At 20.3% G+C, this 15,900-nt stretch overlaps 4 protein-coding genes across 4 annotated transcripts; 2 read left to right on the plus strand and 2 right to left on the minus strand. All coding sequences in view use genetic code 6, as the record gives it.

The window, feature by feature from the left end:
* Nucleotides 1-628: 628 nt before the first annotated feature.
* TTHERM_000113219 (F-actin capping protein alpha subunit) lies at nt 629-2,187 on the plus strand (the record flags this gene model as incomplete). Its single annotated transcript, XM_012796248.1, has 7 exons — nt 629-758; nt 911-1,178; nt 1,266-1,336; nt 1,487-1,565; nt 1,646-1,694; nt 1,790-2,018; nt 2,123-2,187. The coding sequence occupies 7 exons, from the start codon at nt 629-631 to the stop codon at nt 2,185-2,187; spliced, it is 891 nt and encodes a 296-aa protein (XP_012651702.1).
* A 507-nt stretch (nt 2,188-2,694) lies between these two features.
* On the minus strand, nt 2,695-3,147 carry TTHERM_00113220 (hypothetical protein; the record flags this gene model as incomplete). The annotated part of the gene is made up of 1 exon (XM_001010717.1): nt 2,695-3,147. The coding sequence occupies one exon, from the start codon at nt 3,145-3,147 to the stop codon at nt 2,695-2,697; it is 453 nt and encodes a 150-aa protein (XP_001010717.1).
* Nucleotides 3,148-4,261: 1,114 nt separating this feature from the next.
* Nucleotides 4,262-6,446, plus strand: TTHERM_00113230 (anaphase-promoting complex subunit 11 RING-H2 finger protein; the record flags this gene model as incomplete). The annotated part of the gene is made up of 5 exons (XM_001010718.2): nt 4,262-4,973; nt 5,046-5,129; nt 5,220-6,141; nt 6,223-6,245; nt 6,310-6,446. The coding sequence occupies 5 exons, from the start codon at nt 4,262-4,264 to the stop codon at nt 6,444-6,446; spliced, it is 1,878 nt and encodes a 625-aa protein (XP_001010718.2).
* A 1,291-nt stretch (nt 6,447-7,737) lies between these two features.
* Nucleotides 7,738-15,310, minus strand: TTHERM_00113249 (kinase domain protein; the record flags this gene model as incomplete). The annotated part of the gene is made up of 21 exons (XM_001471166.2): nt 7,738-7,858; nt 8,116-8,205; nt 8,473-8,562; nt 8,822-8,911; nt 9,168-9,257; nt 9,516-9,605; nt 9,863-9,952; nt 10,211-10,300; nt 10,562-10,651; nt 10,912-11,001; nt 11,260-11,349; nt 11,582-11,671; nt 12,352-12,441; nt 12,703-12,792; nt 13,047-13,136; nt 13,396-13,485; nt 13,746-13,835; nt 14,097-14,186; nt 14,448-14,537; nt 14,801-14,890; nt 15,282-15,310. The coding sequence occupies 21 exons, from the start codon at nt 15,308-15,310 to the stop codon at nt 7,738-7,740; spliced, it is 1,860 nt and encodes a 619-aa protein (XP_001471216.2).
* Nucleotides 15,311-15,900: the final 590 nt, after the last annotated feature.

Here is a 15,900-nt window from a genome sequence, read left to right on the forward strand (position 1 = left end):
ATTTAATTTAAAAATTATTAATTAAATTTTTTTAATTAATTTGATATAATTTTTTTTTTTTGGTGAAATTTAGATAAAATTATTTTTATCGAGTAAATTTAATTTATTTTAATCTATTAATCTTATGAAGCATTTAAGCTTTGAAAGTGAGTTTTGACACAGATTAAAAAATATATTTTAAGGAAAGATTAATTAATTTAAGAAAAAATTGCATTTATTTCATATTTTTACCTTAAAAATCAGAAAAAAAATCATAAAGGAATGGTCAAGTGTTTTTTATTTATATTTTTGATCTTTAAATAAATTCAAGAAAAGGAATGATAGCAATAGAATAAATGTTCTTCACCTTATTCATTTGTAAAAAGATATTTAGTTTTATTTGATAAGGAATAATTGTGAGGAATTTTTGGTAAAGATAAGGATAGGATGGATATAGATTGATAATCATCAGCCAGCTAAGCCAAATACATCTTTTATTAATTTTTAAGATATCAAGCAAAAATTTAATAAAATATCAAGCAACAAAAAAAGAAATTCATTATTTAATAATTAAATTAAATAAAATAAGATATTTAAGTGCAATCAATTATAAAAGTTTTTAGCTCAAAAGAGATAAATAGATAGATAGATGGCTGACGATTATATTCAATACGACTAATAAGAATAGCCTTAGGTTGTTTTAGATGAAAATAAGAAGACAATTATGGAATATATTATTAAGAATGCACCATATGGTGAAATTAATGACGTAATTGCAGGTATAAATTTTGCATTTATTTTTCAGAATACTATAAAAAAATTTAGATCAGTGCTGATGCAATTTATAGATTAGCAAAGATTATGGATTTACTGTCTGTCATAAGACTTAAAATATTATTTAAATTCAGAACTTATCTAAATAATACTATAGATCTCAAAAAACTCGTCGATGACTATCATTTATACGAATCTTACGTCGATTCCTTATTGATTAAGCATGCATAAGACCATTTTGCAATAGTCAGGGATCATCCTCTTTAATCTACATTTTTATTAACTCCTCTCAATTACATTGAATAGGAAGATTGCTATCTCGATTAATAACACAATCTTAAAGTTTTTGTTGATCACAAAACCTTAAAAGTCACAAGAACTGAAGAAGTAGAGATTGCTTCTAACCCTGTCCTTGGATAATACAGGTAATTAATAAATACCACAAACATTAAAAAAAGAAAAAAAAACATAATTATTTTATAATCCTATCATCTTTTTTAAATAAAATATAGAGGATTCATCGAAAAGGGTATCTAAGAATATTTGAAAAACTATTATTCTGGTACTGAATTTGGCTAATTAGGTAATTTAAATTAAATATTTTCATTAAATGTTTACAAAATAAATAGATAATTTTAATTGAAAAGTTCCTTACTAAAAAAGAATTAGACTTTACATATAAAATAATTAAATAAATTCCTATTTTAAATAAATAAATAAATAAATTTGTTAGTTTATCTTGATTGGGATGAAGAGAACTTTACCATTTATATAGCTATTACTTGCAAAAACTTAAAGCTTAACAGTTTCCAGTAAATAAATAAATAAATCAATATTTTATTTTAAAGAGATCATTTTAATTTGTTAATAAATTATCTTATTTTATTTATAGTGGAGGAGAATGGATATCTGATTGGAAGATCGATATGAAATCTTTTGAGGTAAAGAATTCAATTTTTAATCTTTATGCTTTAATTTTTGTTGCAAAGATATATTATATTCTATTGTATTAATGCATTTTTTTAATTTTATATAGGGAAAAGTTAGAATTAATTCTCATTTCTTTGAAGGAGGTAATGTTATGTTGAAGGAAACTAAAAAATTTACAGAAGAAGTGTTATTTACTGGCAGTCAAATAGAAAATGAATCATAGAAGATTGTTAAATAAATTATTAACTTAGAATAAAGCGTTTAAACTTCTCTCGAAAGCATGTATGAAAGAATGTCAGATCAATTCTTTAAAAATATGAGACGTATTTTACCAGGTATATATTTATTTATTTACATACTTCAATAAATAGCTAATTAATACTTAGATTTTTATAAGAAATCAAAAATTTATTTACTTATTTATTTTTATTTAACACAGTAACAAATATGAAGATGAGTTGGGATGCTTCAGTTCATAAGCTAATTGCAAATTTGAAAAAGTGATGAAAAATAAATAAGAAGAAAATATACAATAACAAATAAATAAACAAACAAACAAAATAACTTATTCATTTATAATCTATTATTAAATATTCATTCATATTTATTTTTAGAGTATTTCCTTATATACAAACGATATCATGTTTTTTAAAATAATTTGAAACAAATTTGATGATTGATAAATTTATTGCTTTCTTGATATGTTATATATATATAACTATTTTAGCTGTTTAAAGTAGAAATATATATTTATTTTTATCATTTTTTCTGATTATTTTCCTTATTGTACATCTTAAATTGTAAGCGAATGTGCTTGTTATTAAATCAAGTCTTTTAAAATAATACATAGCAAAGTAGATTGAAAATTGCTTGCTTGCTTGATTTATACTATTATTTTTCAGTATTTAAAGTAAAAATAAATGGGTACTTATTTGATTTCTCAAGCATATTTTAATAAATTCTACACTTTTAACATGTTATTTTTTATTAAAAACTATTTATAAAATATATTCAAATCTTTTCTTGTTGTATTTTGAGCTATTTTCCTATTTCAAGCTGTTAATCAACTTGTTCAAAACTAATATTTGAGCGTACTGAGCTAGAAGGGATAAATGCGCCTTAAAGATTTATAACTTGGTGATTATTTTTTACTTCCTAGTCTAAATTGTTTGTAAGAAAATCAATTAAATCTTTGAACTAAACATATTTTAGGTCTTTATTATTTTATATATAAAACAGAGATTACTGAATTACATTCAATTAGCCATTTATTTCATTAATCTAATCATTATTAGAAATATTATATATTTAAGCTTCGTGCTGGAGACACTTTTCAAAATACTCTTAATTTTATTTCAAAGCTTTCAAAAAATCTGCATCATAATTTATTTCATTTGTGTAATTAATTTCTTACCAATCATTTTGAAAATTTTAATCAGTATTTTTCATAGATTTATCAGACATTTATTAATTTTAAGATAATAAATAAAAACTCAATATTTTTTTTAAATTCTTTAGAATATATTAAAAAATATTAATTAAATTAACAAAGAGACTTAGAAAATTTCAGAATCTTTCTTTGCTTTAGTTTTTCAAAACAAAATTTAGATTATAAATTTTTTTTTTGGGTGAATTTTAAAATCATAGTTAAATCATTAAAATATTTTTAATTTTTTAGTTATTCACTTTGAAAAATGTTATAAAACATAGTTTTTTATTTTAGATATATTTTGATAATATTAAATTAATAAATAAATAACGTAAGTTTATAAAGTTAGAAAAAAAAACCAGTATATTTTTATTTTCTTCCAAAAAATATTGAAATTAATAAGATTTTAATCCAAAATTAAAACATTTCACTTTGATAGTAAAATCTTATTGCTATTATTTATAGAACATAATTATATGTCAAAGTTATCATTTTAATCAAAAATAAATAACAAGAAAATTTCAATTATTGAATAATTATTTAATGAATAGAAAATAAATAGTTAGAATAGCAATACATATTTTTTTATAAATTAAAAGATAATTTTTATGAAATTAAAAAAGCTTTGAATAAAATATCTAACTAACTAACCTTCAAAACAAACAAACAAAAAAGTTAAAATGTTTAATTAAAATTTAATTTTTTGAAACATTTTTATATCAAAATTAAAATCTTTTATTAATTTTTTTTCTCAAATAAATCTTTGATTAAAAACTTTCATTTTTTTCATCAGTGAGGTTAGAGACATTTATTTTATTTCTTTAAAGTTTTCTTTTAACTTATAAAAAATATATGTTTCCAACACACGAAATAATTATTCAAGCTAGAATATATTTCTGTAAATCAATTAAATTTTTGATTACTATCATGCTTTTTTTTGTTTTTTTAAAAGATAAATTAACTTTGAGAATCAAAATCAATTATTTTTGTGGCTTCAATTATTGATTTTATTTATGATTGATTATGCTATTTTTAAATTTACATTAAATTGAATAATAAACTCAAAAAATTGAGAAGAAAATTAAAATAGGTAAATTAATATAGGAGAGAAAATTAAAACTTAAGTAAAATAGCTATTAAATAATAGCAATGAAATTTAGCACAATTTATTTAGTGCACAGTCTAATTATTTTATCCTTCCAGATTGTAAACTGTGATTCAGAACCACAGAATCTTTACCTAGACACAACTTATTAGATAACCTAAAACCAGACAGCAGAGAATTTTCAAATAAATATTTTCTCTGTTGATCCAAGATTCAATTATTTGATCATTCAGATAGATGTTATTTCTCCCATGTATCCTGTTTATAAGTTCGTTGCTTGCCTTAACTTCAATCAAAATAACTTAGATTAGCAATCTTAATAATATACAGAACTTAATGCTTGCTAATTTATCGATACTTTGGCTACTCAATAATAGTTAAGTTAACATCTTTTAATAATATAAACCAATTATTCAGATTATTCTACTAGAACTCCTACATTTTTAACAATCCTATACACTTAAAAATTTAATGATAATACTGTACAAAACCTTTAATCACTTCATCAAATTTAATACAATGTTAAAATTTATTAAGATTATCTTTACCCATGCCATAAAAATTGCAATCAACAAGGATATTGCGATAACTAATTAGGAAAGTGCACTTGTGAATCATAATTTTATGGGATCGACTGCAGTGTATAATTGAACGCATTAAATATAAGTGAAACTTAAAACATAACTATCTCCTCGATGGAGTAGAGATACTTTATTTTATAATTTGAAGATGCTTTAACAAAATCAAATGGTAAAAGTACTTAAATTTGTTTATAAAATTTAAATGGTACGGCAATAATATATTTTTAAGTAATTTTTAACAAATTAGAATTACCTTCTATTTTTAATAATAATATCTCACAAAAAATACAAACAAATGAAATTATAACTATTTTGAGTTTAGAACAAAAGTGTAATGAATACTAAACATATAAAAGCTTTTCAAATAACTATTAATTAAAAAGTTGCTTTGCAGTGATAAGTATTTAATAATCAATATCAGATGAACCTACAATGCTTTCCATTTCAGCCCAATATTCGCAATAAACAATAAGTTAGCAAAATTCTTCAGAATAATCTAAACAAGATAAAGACATTTCATAAATAAAAATAATAATAATAATAATAATAGTAGTAGTAACTTTGTCAGTTTTTCTTCTTTGTATTTTTATTTTCGTGTTAGTTAAAATGAGGAAAAGAAGAGCTTCAACTTAAAATAGACTTAATCAAAATTTATAAAGGCCAAATAATGAATACTTTTAAATAAAAGTTGATGTGACAAAGGCAAAAATACTTTTTTTACAAGAAGCCTTTATGCCAATTGTTTAATATGATTCCTTCAAAAAATAAAATGAAATCAACATAATTTAAATAAGATAAGACAACCAGATGATAAAGAAAGAATAAAACTAAAATGAATAAAACTTTACAGAAAATATGTTTATAATTAAAGATAGAATAGAAGGCGATTAACAACAGAATATAGGTAAGGATCGTTAAAATTAAGATAAAAACTCAAAAGACCAAAATACAAAGGAAGATATTTAGGTTGATAAGGATAACACAAATAACTGTTCTATTTGCTTGGTTGAGATTGTTACTTAAGATGAGCTTAGGTTAACTATTTGCAGGCATTTGTTTCATTCTAATTGCTTGATTTCGTGGATTAGCTAAAATGATAGTTGTCCTCTTTGCAGATAAAGTTTTGCTATAATTGATATAATAGATTATTTAATCACCCAAAAAATCAATTAAAACGCAACAAAAGAATAGGTAGCTGATATTTAAAGCCAAAAAGATAAAATATTAGAGGTATTATCAAATGAAAAAAATAAATAATTAACCATATCTGATTTTGAGCTATTAAATATATTCAAATATTTTTTACCATTTGAAACACTCTAAAAATATCAACTGATCTAGAAGTAATCAAATCAATAATGCAACAATGAAGCAGAAAATAAATATTAAGAATAAATTTCCGTATTTGAATAATTTAAAAATAGGAAGAAATGTTCTATTTATTTTGGTAAAAAATTTATAATCTAAAATTTATTTTTAAAAATAATATTTTTATTTATTAATCTCAAAAGATAATACTACATTCGATTAATCTCCAACTAGTATGTTAATGAGTAACCATTTGAGTTAATAATTTAGAAATAACTTTCAAACAGCTAATTAAACAGAAAGCCTTATTTAAGAAAGAAGAGTAAGCATCTTTCATTGATTAAGATTGCGAAGACAATTAAATTAAATAGAAGTCTTCTATTTAAATAAATAAATTAGAAAATTAAATAAATATTATAAACTAAATATTATTTTTATAATTATAATATAAAATACTTGAGATTATTAACATCAAAATAATTGCTAATTAATAGGATTTTTAACTAATAGTTAGTTCAGAGGTATGCATCTATCTTTGAATTAAACATAAATTTTTATCTGAATAAGAGAAACAAATGCATGCACTTAGTATTGACTAAACTTATAAGGATAATAAAATTAGATAAACATCAAAAGTTATTAATTAAATTAATTTTTAATTAATCAATTAAGATTAAATTTATTTTTTTTATTTTAAAACCTTATTTTTTCTTAAGTTTGTTATATTTATGTTTGCTTTAAACTTTGCTTAAAAAGAGATAATTTAGTTTTTTAATTGATTTTTCAATATTTCTAATATCTTTTTTACTATTTATCCAAATTACCTACCCCATTTTTATTTATTTTTTTTGTCAAAATTTTAAATAGTTTTTTTAAATTTAAAAATATTTTAAAAGTAAAATTTGATTTCTCTATTAGGTTTTATTTAAGTCTTGGTATCTAATTAATCATGGTAAATAAAAAAAAGGATAGAAATATGATTGATCGACAATATTTAAGATTAAAATATATTTAACTGGCATGTAAAAGTTTGGCATTTATATAATTTCATAAGATATAATTTAACACTAAAAATTTTTAATTATTTGATCCTTTTTAGAGAAAAAGGAGAGTTGGTTTAAGAGGAATTAATTTATTTAAGTAAATTTAATTTTTTTATTTTTTATTTTTACAAACAATTTATTTACTTACAAAAATAAATATGAATGATATTTATAATAAAAAACAAGAATAAAATCTAATATATAGAAGGTTAAAAAAACTTTTTCAAAATATTAAAAATAAAAAAACCTTTAATATTCAATTATTTAAACATTTAATATTTATTCTTCCTTTTTTCGCCATTTGCTTATCAACAGAATTATTTTTGAAAGACAACTAATCTTTTTGATTTAAGACACTTGCTTATTACTTTGAAATTTTATGATTAACACATGTAGCTAAAATTTTATAATAAATTTGTGTAAATTTTAAATAAATATCTAATAGAATAAACTTTCAAATTAAAAATTATTTCTTAAATTAATATATAAATAAATAAAATAATATTAGTCAAATAAAATAGATAAAAAATAAATCAAATAAATTCAAAGAAATTTTTTATTTTAAATTAGTTTTTATAATTCAAAATATCACAATCCAAAACAAATAAACTATTTTTACTCAAGCTGAAGTATCAAATTTGAGAGATTAATGCAATTTGCTAAACCAGAACCTAAGCATGATGCACCTTCATAACCAATTTTATTGCCACTTTTTAAATATTATAGAAAAAATATATCATTAAATAGTTAAATAGAAGGAAAAAATGAAGAAAGAATATGAAATAATAAAATTAATTAATTGATAATAAAAGAAAAAGTTAAAAATAAAATAATGAGTTAAATTAAAAAAGAAAGAACAAAAAAAAAGCAAGCACAATAAAAAGTAAAAAAAAGAGAGCTTTGTTGTTTTAAATTTGTTTTTATAACTCAAAATATCACAATCTAAAATAAATAAACTGTTTTTACTTAAGCTTAAGTGTCAAATTTGAGAGATTAATGCAATTTGTTAAACCAGAAGATAAGCCTGATGTACCTTCATCACCAATTTGATTGCACCTTTTTAAATATTGAAGTAAAAATATATCATTAAATAGTTAATTTGAGGGAAAAAATGAAGAAAGAATATGAAATAATAAGATCAATAATTAATTGATAATAAAAGCAAAAGTTGAAAAGAAAATGAGAGTTAAATTAACAAAGAAAGAATAAAAAAAAAAAAAAAAGCAAGCACAATAAAAATGAAAAGAAAAGACAGCTTTATTGTTTTAAATTAGTTTTTATAATTCAAAATATCGCAATCCAAAACAAATAAACTGTTTTTACCTAAGGTCAAGTGACAAATTTGAGAGATTAATGCAATTTGCTAAACCAGAAGATAAGCCTGATGCACCCTTTGCACCAATTTAATTTTCACTTTTTAAATATTGAAGAAAAAATATATTATTAAATAGTTAATTAGAAGAAAAAAATGAAGAAAGAATATGAAATAATAAGATAATTAATTTATAATAAAAAGAAAAGTTAAAAATAGAATGATGAGTTAAATTAACAAAGAAAGAACAAAAAAAAAAAGCAAGCACAATAAAAAGGAAAAGAAAAGAGATCTTTATTGTTTTAAATTTGTTTTTATAATTCAAAATATCACAATCCAAAACAAATAAACTGTTTTTACATAAGGTCAAGTGACAAATTTGAGAGATTAATGCAATTTGATAAACCAGAACCTAAGCCTGATGGACCTTCATCACTAATTTTATTACCACTTTTTAAATATTGAAGAAAAAATATTTAATTAAATAGTTAATTAGAAGGAAAAAATGAAGAAAGAATATGAAATAATAAAATTAATTAGTTGAAAATAAAAGTAAAAGTTAAATATAAAATGATGAGAGTTAAATTAACAAAGAAAGAACAAAAAAAAAAAGTAAAATAATAAAAAAGAAAAGAGAGCTTTATTGTTTTAAATTAGTTTTTATATTTAAAAATATCACAATTCAAAACAAATAAACTGTTTTTACCGAAGATTAAGTGTCAAATTTGAGAGATTAATGCAATTTGCTAAACCAGAACCTAAGCCTGATGCACCAATTGCACAAATTTAATTGTTCCTTTTTAAATATTGAATAAAAAATATATCATTAAATAGGAAAAAATGAACAAAGAATATGAAATAAGAAAATTAATTAATTGATAATAAAATCAAAAGTTAAAAATAGAATGATGAGTTAAATTAAAAAGAAAGAAAGAACAAAAAAAAAAAAGCAAAAAAAGCACAATAAAAAAGAAAAGAAATGAGAGTTTTATTGTTTTAAATTAGTTTTTATAATTCAAAATATCACAATCCAAAATAAATAAACTGTTTTTACATAAGGTGAAGTGACAAATTTGAGAGATTAATGCAATTTGCTAAACCAGAACCTAAGCCTGATGCACCTTCATCACCAATTTTATTGCCACTTTTTAAATATTGTAGAAAAAATATATCATTAAATAGTTAATTAGTAGGAAAGAATAAAAAAAAAATATGAAATAACAAAATTAATTAATTGAAAATAAAAGCAAAAGTTAAAAATAAAATGATGATTTAAATTAATAAAAAAAGATCAAAAAAAAGCAAGCACAATAAAAAGGAAAAGAAAAGAGATCTTTATTGTTTTAAATTAATTTTTATAATTCAAAATATCACAATCAAAAACAAATAAACTGTTTTTACTTAAGGTAAAGTGACAAATTTGAGAGATTAATGCAATTTGCTAAACCTGAACCTAAGCCTGATACCCCTTCATCACCAATTTAATTTTAACTTTTTAAATATTGAAGAAAAAACATATCATTAAATAGTAAATTAGAAGGAAAAAATGAAGATAGAATATGAAATAATAAGATTAATTAATTGATAATAAAAGCAAAAGTTGAAAAGAAAATGAGAGTTAAATTAACAAAGAAAGAAAAAAAACAAAAACAAGCACAATAAAAAGGAAAAGAAAAGAGATCTTTATTGTTTTAAATTTGTTTTTATAATTCAAAATATCACAATCCAAAACAAATAAACTATTTTTACTCAAGGTAAAGTAACATATTTTAGAGATTAATGCAATTTGCTAAACCAGAACCTAAGATTGATGCACCCATTTCACCTATTAAATTGGTACTTTTTAAATATTGAAGAAATAATATATCATTAAATATTTAATTAGAAAGAAAATAATAAAGAAAAAATATGAAATAATAAAATTAATTAATTGATAATAAAAGCAAAAGTTAAAAATAGAATGATGAGTTAAATTAACAAAGAAAGAACAAAAAAAAAAAAGCAAGCACAATAATAAGGAAAAGAAAAAGAGCTTTATTGTTATAAATTAGTTTTTATAATTCAAAATATCACAATCTAAAACAAATAAATTGGTTTTACCGAAGGTCAAGTGACAAATTTGAGCAATTAATGTAATTTGCTAAACCAGAACTTAAGCTTGATGCACCTTCATCACCAATTTTATTTTTCCTTTTTAAATATTGAAGAAATAATATATCATTAAATAGTTAATTAGAAGGAAAAAATGAAGAAAGAATATGAAATAATAAAATTAATTAATTGATTACAAAAGCAAAAGTTAAAAATAAAATGATGAGTTAAATTAAAAAAGAAAGAACAAAAAAAAAAAGCAAGCACAGTAAAAAGGAAAAGAAAATAGAGCTTTATTGTTTTAATTTAGTTTTTATAACTCAAAATATCACAATCCAAAACAAATAAACTGTTTTTACAAAAGGCTAAGTGTCAAATTTGAGAGATTAATGCAATTTGCTAAACCAAAACCTAAGCCTGATACCCCTTTATCACCAATTTAATTTTAACTTTTTAAATATTGAAGAAAAAATATATCATTAAATAGTTAATTAGAAGGAAAAAATGAAGATAGAATATGAAATAATAAAATTAATTAATTGATTATAAAAGCAAAAGTTAAAAATAAAATGATGATTTAAATTAACAAAGAAATAACAAAAAAAAAGCAAGCACAATAAAAAGGAAAAGAAAAGAGATCTTTATTGTTTTAAATTAATTTTTATAATTCAAAATATCACAATCAAAAACAAATAAACTGTTTTTACTTAAGGTAAAGTGACAAATTTGAGAGATTAATGCAATTTGCTAAACCTGAACCTAAGCCTGATACCCCTTCATCACCAATTTAATTTTAACTTTTTAAATATTGAACAAAAAATATATCATCAAATAGTAAATTAGAAGCAAAAAATGAAGAAACAATTTGAAATAATAAGATATATTAATTGATAATAAAAGCAAAAGTTAAAAATAAAATGATGTATTAAATTAACAAAGAAAGAACAAACAAAAAAAAAAGCTTTATTATTTAAAATTAGTTTTGATAATTCAAAATATCACAATCCAAAACAAATAAACTGTTTTTACCCAAGATCAAGTGACAAATTTGAGAGATTAATTTAATTTGCTAAACCAGAACCTAAGCCTGATGCACCCTTTGCATCAATTTTATTATAACTTTTTAAATATTGAAGAAAAAATATATCATTAAATAGTTAAGTAGAAGGAAAAAATGAAGAAAGAATATGCAATAATAGGATTAATTAATTAATAATAAAAGTAAAAGTTGAAAATAAAATGATGAGTTAAATTAATAAAGAAAGAAAAAAAAAAACAAAAAAAGCACAATAAAAAGGAAAAGAAAATAGAGCTTTATTGTTTTAAATTAGTTTTTATAATTCAAAATATCACAATCCAAAACAAATAAACTGTTTTTACATAGAAAAATCAAAAATAATATATTTAAAGACCTAATAAATACAAAAAGAACAAACAATAATACATATAAATATAATAAATAAATAAATAATTTTTAATTTAAGTTGTATTCTGAGTGCATTTATATGTGCGAGTATTTCTATTCTATTCTATCACCAATATTATTATCACTTTTAAAATATTGAAGAAAAAATATATCATTAAATAGTTAATTAGAAGGAAAAAATGAAGAAAGAATATCAAATAATAAAATTAATTAATTGAAAATAAAAATAAAATGATAAGAGTTAAATTAACAAAGAAAGAACAAACAAAAAAAGCAAGCACAATAAAAATAAAAAGAAAAGAGAGCTTTATTGTTTTAAATTTGTTTTTATAATTCAAAATATCACAATCCAAAACAAATAAACTGTTTTTACCTAATGTTAAGTGTTAAATTTTAGAGATTAACACAATTTGCTAAACCAGAAGATAAGCCTTATGCACCCTTTGCACAAATTTAATTGTTCCTTTTTAAATATTGAAGAAAACATATATCATTAAATAGTTAATTAGAAGTAAAAATATGAAGAAAGAATAAGAAATAATAAGATCAATTAAATCATAATAAAAGCAAAAGTTAAAAATAGAATGATGAGTTAAATTAACAAAGAAAGAAGAAAAAAAAAAAGCAAGCACAATAAAAATAAAAAGAAAAGAGAGCTTTATTGTTTTAAATTAATTTTTATAATTCAAAATATCACAATCCAAAACAAATAAACTGTCTTTACTAAAGGATAAGTGTCAAATTTGAGAGATTAATGCAATATGCTAAACCAGAACCTAAGCATGATGCACCTTCATCACCAATTTTATTGTAGCTTTTTAAATATTGAAGAAAATATATATTATTAAATAGTTAATTAGAAGAAAAAAATGAAGAAAGAATATGAAATAATAAGATCAATTAATTGATAATAAAAGCAAAAGTTAAAAATAAAATGATGATTTAAATTAACAAAGAACAAAAAAAAAAGCAAGCACAATAAAAAGGAAAAGAAAAAGAGCTTTATTATTTTAAATTAGTTTTTATAATTCAAAATATCACAATCCAAAACAAATAAACTGTTTTTACTAAAGGCTAATTGTCAAATTTGAGAGATTAGCGCAATTTGCTAAACCAGAACCTAAACCTAATACACCCTTTGCACAAATTTAATTGTTCCTTTTTAAAAATTGAAGAAATAATATATCATTAAATAGTTAATTAGAAGGAAAAAAATGAAGAAACAATATGAAATAATAAGATTAATTAATTGATAATAAAAGCAAATGTTAAAAATAAAATGATGATTTAAATTAAAAAAGAAAGAACAAAAAAAAAAGCAAGCACAATAAAAAGGAAAAGAAAAAGAGCTTTATTGTTTTAAATTAGTTTTTATAATTCAAAATATCACAATCCAAAACAAATAAACTGTTTTTACCCAAGGTCAAGTGACAAATTTGAGAGATTAATGTATTTTGCTAAACCAGAACATAAGCCTTATGTACCTTCATCACCAATTTCATTATACCTTTTTAAATATTGAAGTAAAAATATATCATTAAATAGTTAAGTAGAAGGAAAAAATGAAGAAAGAATATGCAATAATAAGATTAATTAATTGATAATAAAAGTAAAAGTTGAAAATAAAATGATGAGTTAATAAATTAACAAAAAAGAACAAAAAGAAATCAAGCACAATAAAAAGAAAAATAAAAGAGAGCTTTATTGTTTTAAATTAGTTTTTATAATTCAAAGTATCATAATCCAAAACAAATAAACTGTTTTTACGAAACGTTAAGTGTCAAATTTGAGAGATTAATGCAATTTGCTAAACCAGAACCTAAACCTAATGCACCTTCATCATCAATTTTGTTGCCACTTTTTAAATATTATAGAAAAAATATATCATTAAATAGTTAAATAGAAGGAAAAAATGAAGAAAGAATATGAAATAATAAGATTAATTAATTGATAATAAAAGTAAAAGTTAAAAATAAAATGATGAGTTAAATTAACAAAGAAAGAATAAAAAAAAAAAAGCAAGAACAATAAAAAGGAAAAGAAAAGAGAGCTTTATTGTTTTAAATTAGTTTTTATAATTCAAAATATCATAATCCAAAACAAATAAACTGTTTTTACCGAAGGTTAAGTGTCAAATTTTAGAGATTAACACAATTTGCTAAACCAGAACCTAAACCTGATACACCCTTTGCACAAATTTAATTATTCCTTTTTAAATATCGAAGAAAAAATATATCATTAAATAGTTAATTAGAAGGAAAAAATGAAGAAAGAATATGAAATAATAAAATTAATTAAATGATTATAAAAGCAAAAGTTAAAAATAAAATGATGAGCTAAATTAACAAAGAAAGAACAAAAAAAAAAAAGAAAGCACAATAAAAAGAAAAAGAAAAAAGAGCTATATTGTGTTAAATTAGTTTTTATAATTCAAAATATCATAATCCAAAACTAATAAATTATTTTTACTCAAGGTAAAGTGACAAATTTGAGAGATTAATGCAATTTGCTAAACCAGAACCTAAACCTGATGCACCCTTTTTACCAATTTTATTGCCACTTTTTAAATATTGAAGAAGTAATATTTCATTAAATAGTTAATTCAAAGGAAAAAATGAAGAAAGAATATGAAATAATAAGATTAATTAATTGATAATAAAAGTAAAAGTTGAAAATAAAATGATGAGTTAAATTAATAAAGAAAGAACAAAAAAAAAGCAAAAAAAGCACAATAAAAAGGAAAAGAAAAGAGAGCTTTATTGTTTTAAATTAGTTTTTATAATTCAAAATATCACATTCAAAAACAAATAAACTGTCTTTACTCAAGCTGAAGTGTCAAATTTGAGAGATTAATGCAATTTGCTAAACCAAAACCTAAGCCTGATATACCTTCATCACCAATTTAATTACCACTTTTTAAATATTGAAGAAAAAAAATATCATTAAATAGTTAATTAGAAGGAAAAAATTAAGAAAGAATATGAAATAATAAAAATAAAATTAAAAATAAAAATAAAAATAAAATGATGAGTTAAATTAACAAAGAAAGAACAAACAAAAAAAGCAAGCACTATAAAAATAAAAAGAAAAGATAGCTTTATTATTTTAAATTATTGAGGTATTTTTAATGTTGGAAATTTTGATTTTTGAGTTCGTAAATTTTTTCAAAAATAAATATGATATAAGAATATACGGTGAATAATATTTCAAATTTTGCATTTTGTGAATGCTTTCTAAAAACTCAAAAATAAATCTGTTTTAAGCTAGTTTAGCTTTATTTATTATGTTATTAAGATATATTACATTTCACCTTTTATAAATTAAATAGGCATTTCACTCAAGTTAAATAGAAGGAAAAAAAGAAGAAAAAATAATAAATAATTAAAAATTGAAATGAAAATTAAGTTAAAATACTAAAAAATGTTTGTTTTAATAAAAATCTATAAATAATGATGATAATTTTTATAATAAAAGTTATAATTAATTGAAAGTTAAATTTATAAAAAATATTAATAATAATAAAAATAATATTTTTTAATTAAATATACTTCAGATAAATATGGAGAACCTAATGAGATGATAGTGAAGAGCTTAAAAACTTTTTTGTTAATTTATATAAATTTAAAGGATATTAATAAAAAAATTAATAATTACTTTTTTTAATTGCCTGTAATATTAAATCTATTATATCATTTATTTTTTTTCAAAAATATAGAATAAAAATATATGAAATTTAATTAATTAATTATTAATGGATAAAAAGAACAAATAAATATATTAATTATCAAATATTAATTTATATTTTTGGTTTTATGAAGATATAGATATCATAGAAAATTTAATTTAACATTCATTATTTAAACTTAATATTTGTATGTAAAACATATACTTACAAAAATAATAGGAATTAGAGATAGCCAGT

Source organism: Tetrahymena thermophila (genome assembly GCF_000189635.1).
Source record: "Tetrahymena thermophila SB210 genomic scaffold scf_8254752, whole genome shotgun sequence".
Lineage (NCBI taxonomy): Eukaryota > Ciliophora > Oligohymenophorea > Hymenostomatida > Tetrahymenidae > Tetrahymena > Tetrahymena thermophila.